Raw genomic sequence first — 5,892 nt, forward strand, 5'->3', positions numbered from 1 at the left:
GAATCTCCAAGCATGCTTTGTTGAACCTTTCCATGTAGTCCCGTAAGGGTTCTCCGACCTCCTGCTTTATTCCCAAGAGGCTTGGTGCATGCTTTACTTTATCCTTCTAGATGGAGAACCTCATTAAGAACTTTCTCGATAGGTCCTCAAAGCTGGTGACCGACCTTGGAGGGAAGCTATCAAACCACTTCATCGCCGCTTTTGATAGGGTGGTCGGGAAAGCCTTGCATCGCGTTGCATCAGAAGCGTCAGCCAGATATATCCGACTTTTGAAATTGCTTAAATGATGCTTCAGATCCGTGGTTCCATCATAGAGGTTCATATAAGGGCTTTTGAAGTTTCTTGGAACTTTTGCCCTCATTATGTCCTCACTGAATGGGTCCTCTCCTCCCAGGGGCGACTCTTCTCGATCGCCACGGGAGTTCCGACCTCTGAGGGAGGATTCTAGTCTTAAGAGTTTTTCCTCTAACTCTTTTCGTCGCGCCATCTCCTCCCTTAGGTTCTTCTCTGCCTCTATTTGTAGTTCCAGCTCCTATTCCAGCTGTTCCAAACGACCTTGGTGGCCATGGACTAGTCCCATTAGTTCAGTCGCATGGGATGGTCCATCCTTTTCCGATTCACGCCCCTCCGAGGAGTTCATCTTCGGATCTTTTAATCCGGAGGTGCCTTCTCTATGTTGGTCGTTGGTTCCTTGTTGATGAGTTAGATCTGCGTCATTGTTTCCGGTGTCTAGATTCTCTTGTTCGGAATCTGACGCTACATGGCCGTCTTCATGTGACATATCCGCCATTACTGGCTGATCTCTCGGGTCCCCGGCAACGGCGCCAATGTTACGATGGGTAACCGGAGATTATTGGATTGGATTAGTTAGGTTGGCCCAATCGTCTGAAAGAGGAAGCCTTTGAGCAGGTTTATGATCCAGGGCTTCTGTCCGACTTGTGTGAGAGAGAATGGGGGTAGTACCTGCAAAGACACTCCGATGCCAAAGTCAGCAAAGGAGCAAAACAGGTCTAGAGAGTATTGGGCTTAGTGATACCTGAGGGATGTCAGGGTATTTATAGTGGTGAACTCATAACCACCGTTGGAGTAGTTCCACCATTTAAGGGGGAATAACCGTCCTTTATCTTAGGGAAGTTGGGATAAAGCTCCTGGAAGTGGGTGGAGAGATTTTAGGGGCAGTTACTCATTTGAATGAGTGTTTATCTGCCAGCTAATCTTCGTTCCCGACTTCTTTAGAGCTAGTCGTGGCAAGAACCAACTTCTCAGGGCGAAGGTCGGCGTTGGGGGTGAGGCTCAATCCTTTGGATTGGGCCCTCCGTTTGGACCTGTGTCTCAGCGTTGAGTCAGGGTATGAACAGATACTAACTGATCTAAAATGATTCTAATGATTCTCTAACAAGGATAATGTGAAGTTTTAAGGGTTGAATTTTATGCAATGTCAAAAAAATCGAAGTTTTACTAATTTTGTTGTTACGGTTTTTGAAGAGTTCTGTATTTTGAGGTTTTGTTTTGTGTTGGTTATTTATAAAATAAAAAATTATTTTCTTTCATGAGGATATAAAACGTAGAGGAGAGTAGAGTAGAGAAATTAAAATGAAAAAGAATAAATAAAAATTTTAAAAGCTAATGTGTTAAAAAAATACCTTCTTTTTAGAGAATGTTGATATTTATTTTATTTCTAATAAGGTGTTTGTTCAATTGTTTGTTAGAATAAAAACAGGTAGTCATTCTTGATTAGTGTCTTAAATTTAAATTATACACCTCGTATTTCAAGTTGAAAATACAATTTTTACTTGATATTATTTAATACAACTAAGATTTTTTCAAAATTAATCTTGGCCTTTCCAGATCTAAACAATAATACATGCTAGTAATAAATAAAAATCCTCGAATTTAACCGAAATTAAGTTAGCAACCATGATCTACATAATCATATGGCATACCTCTTACAAAAAGAATCAAGAATATTATTACATCTAAATTAAACAAAGTATACAACACAATATTTACTTCCTTGCTCTTCCCTTTGCTTTTGGATCAAAATGATGAGACTTGAGCTTCTTCTTGCGCATTGTAGAGGCAGGACCACCTCCCTCTCTGAATGGCATGCCCATAAGAACTAACAACTTTTGCGCTTCTTGATCGGTTTTAGCCGTTGTCGTTATGCAGATATCCATTCCCCTAGGTTTGCCAACAGCGTCGTATTTGATCTCCGGGAACACACCCTGGTCCTTAACGCCGACGCTGTAGTTCCCATTGCCATCAAAGCTGTTGGGGTTCAGACCTTGAAAATCTCTTGTCCTAGGAAGTCCTAAGTTGATAACTCGGTCTAGGAAGTTGTACATGACCTGTCAAATATCATGTTTTTGCGCTATATGAAAAGTGCAATAGTTATGGTTTATGTTATGCAGTCCTAAAACCATGATTTGAGCAGTTAGATTAATGAAGAAATGAAAAGTAACTTCAATTTTTTATGTTCAGATCACATACAGTATCAAGTTACACGCATTGTAACGAGTTTTCAGAAATCCATCAAAGTCTCATTTAGTAAATTCTTGGTAATAACAATATTCATGAAACTGAACACCGAATTCAATATAAACAAATGAAATGGTTAATATAGCCTATACAAAAGAAAACAAGTTCATCAGCACCCGCTCCAAAACAAAATAAAGAAATACACAAGCACGCACACACGCATACAAGGAAAACACAAGGTTTTCTTTTAACTTTTGATTCCTAAAGTACCAAGTTCAAGATAACAAAGAATAATGTTGTCTATGTAAACATTTTTTGTTACAAGATAATGTTTGACAAATGGAAGAAAGCATATTCCGCCAACAAGTTCAAGATAACAAAGAATAATGTTGTCTATGTAAAAAATTTTTGTTACAAGATAATGGTTTGACAAATGGAAGAAAGCATATTTCGCCAACAGAAAAAATACTCAACTAACAATTAGCAAAATGAAAGCATATATTCCAAATTTCCAAAATCCCAAAAAGCAACCAATTACTACTACCTATTCCAGGTTTCTTTCCAATCTGAAGAGAAGTCTGAAATCGTCACATTTTTTTTAAAGATTATTCGACTATCCAAATTCCCTTAGTCATGAATCCTCCATTACTGATGTCAAGAATTACTACCTTACCAAATCAACTGAATATACCTTAAGAAATGAAATCCTTCCTTAGCATACAACACCATTGAATTATATTCCATTACTCATAATTCATTCTACTCCTCTTTCACAAAAGAGACATCAATAAACTAACACAAAGTCCTTAGTCACATGAGGCTAAACAATTCAACAAACAGAAATTCACAGTTCACAAAGACATTTAGGTTAGCTATACCAGCGAATAATCACCCTATCTCAGGATCGATAGGCAGACTAGCAGCTGATTATCACATCCCAACAACAACAACATAGTGGTAAACACATTGTTCTCAATACCATATGCAGTGTGAAAACGTCTAGATTGTGATAACAAAAGCTCAAAAAATTCGAGTAGCTAAATATTATATCTTTGACATGCTGATTGAATATATGCAGTAAACAAATATCAATTGAATAACAGATGGCTCACCTTTCCTCTGAGTGTCACGGCTATCCCAAGTGGTTGACCTTCCCTAATCTTGAAGGTGGCAACAGAAGCCCTAGCCCGAGTCTTAATCGGTCTCTGCCCTGTGATCAGAGCCAGATCATTCATTGCTGCTTCCAAACCCTTTGCATTTTGTGCAGCATCACCAATACCGCAGTTAACTGTAATTTTCTCGATCTTCGGCACCTGAAACAATGGGCACAAAACAGAATCCAACATTGCAAGATTAAAGGATAACCAACTTATAACACTTCTATCGCATTTTTCCCACCACATTATTCAAAAATTGAACCACCCCATACCAAAAAATATTTGAACTTCAACAAGAAACCTCATGAAATCAAGCTAAATTAATATTCCTACATTGCATTTGCCACACTTTATAACACCAAAACTTAAGAAATCCAATTAACCCAACCAACAACAACAACAACAATAATAATAAAACAAGGCAAAGTATTTGATGGACTTTTCATAGAAAGTTCCATTTGATGGAGCTGTTTAAAATATTTAACATTTACTCTATGTTATTATGTATTTGTTTATTGGTATCAAAATTTCTACTTAGTAATGACTCTACAAATTATAATTTTTCATAATAACACTTGAATCACTCAAAAACCTATACAATCCCAAAGACCCAAACCGGAGACGTCCCCTGACCCATGGAAACATGACCATCCTCCTTGGGCATTGGGTTGCAGTGAAAACACATCGGCATAGTTTCAATCGAAAGATTATTATTGTTGGGTCCTCCTCCTTCTTGAGCCTTGGTGAGTGTGAGATGATGATGAAAGGTCTTGTTTTTGATATTCTTGGAATTTAGCTGGAAGGAGAATGGAAGGAATTTTGCAGCTGCAGGAGATGAAAATATCCTCAATTTTCAATCTTTTGTATCAAACACTTGATTTTGCTCTGTCTTTTTTATTATCCACAAATACCCAATCACACAATCCTAATAAAAAGTATACATTTTATTTTCTCCAAAAACCTTTAATCCCTCCCACTGAAAAACACATCTTCATTGTTTGAACTTATTATGTGGCCTTCATTAATCTGCTTCCCCTTGATTTCTCAATTGTTGACGAACCAGAACATATGCTTCAATCGTCACCGACCATGTCTGAGGAGGATGGCCATGTTCCAATGGGAGCAAAGAATGTCTCCGGTATGGAGTTTGATGAGCTTTGAGTGATTCAAGTGTTGTCATGCCAAGTTATATGTATGTGGTTTTTATTATATTATTGAAAATTTGATGTCAATATTGAATATATAATAATTATACGAGACAAATGCATAAATATTTGGACAATTCCATCAAATACTTTGCCATAAAACAAAATCCCATGAATACAAAGAAATTTTTTTATCATGCCTCTATCACATTTTGCCCCAGAATCAATAATAACAAAAAATTACAAGACCCCATAAACCAAAAACCAAAAAAGGCTACAACTTTCATTCTAAAACTTGGAAACAAAACAATCTCAAGAAAAAGTGGGTAAAGTTTCTTAAGAACCTGGTGGATATTGGTGTAATTGAACTCCTCCATGAGCAAAGGAACAATTTTGTCTTTGTACGTAGTTTTGAGACGATGAACAGTCTCTGCTTCGGACTTGTCAACGAGCACCGCAGCACCAGAATCAGAGGCCTTCACAGACAGCAATCCATGCCTTGTTCCATGAGAAAACGGAAATGATGAAGAAGAAGAGTGTGGAGGTGGAAAGGGACGAAACTGAGCAAGGAAAGAGGAACTCGACGAGTGAAGAAGAGAATGAGTGGTTGCCATTGTTGTGGGTTTTGCTCACTCCACTTCTCTGCTTCAAATATGGATATTGATTGGATTGGATCCGAGGTCATAGATTTTAACTTTATCATCCACTTGTAAAAAATTTCTTACTTTATTATTTAACAATTATTCATTTATATATTTTCTTTTTTTAACTATTTTAAATTAATATAAAGAGAGAATCATTATTCTATAAATTATATAAGAATTACACTTGAAATTCTACCTCCTTTAATAAGACAATAGAGAAAAAATAAATAAAATATTGATTTAACTTTTAAAATCATTCGATATTAAAGACTCTGAATAAGAATTAACTTAAAAACATTTTATTAAATTAAATGATATTACAATTTAAATTATAAGATTTTTTAAATAAATATTTTATTTATTGATATAGATAATTTAAACACAATTTATATTTTTTTTTTTTATTATTTATTTTTAATTAATTATGAATATATCTCGTTTATAATATAAATAATTATACTCTAAACG

General features: G+C 36.1%; 1 protein-coding gene across 1 annotated transcript; it reads right to left on the reverse strand.

Annotated features, from left to right (window-relative positions):
- On the reverse strand, nt 1,868-5,300 carry LOC107635048 (50S ribosomal protein L5, chloroplastic; the record flags this gene model as incomplete). Its single annotated transcript, XM_016338408.2, is given in 3 exon segments — nt 1,868-2,348; nt 3,591-3,791; nt 5,125-5,300. Coding segments are annotated over 3 exon segments (719 nt in total), but the record flags the coding sequence as incomplete, so codon positions are not given.

Source organism: Arachis ipaensis, chromosome B04, assembly GCF_000816755.2.
Source record: "Arachis ipaensis cultivar K30076 chromosome B04, Araip1.1, whole genome shotgun sequence".
In the NCBI taxonomy this organism is placed as follows: domain Eukaryota; kingdom Viridiplantae; phylum Streptophyta; class Magnoliopsida; order Fabales; family Fabaceae; genus Arachis; species Arachis ipaensis.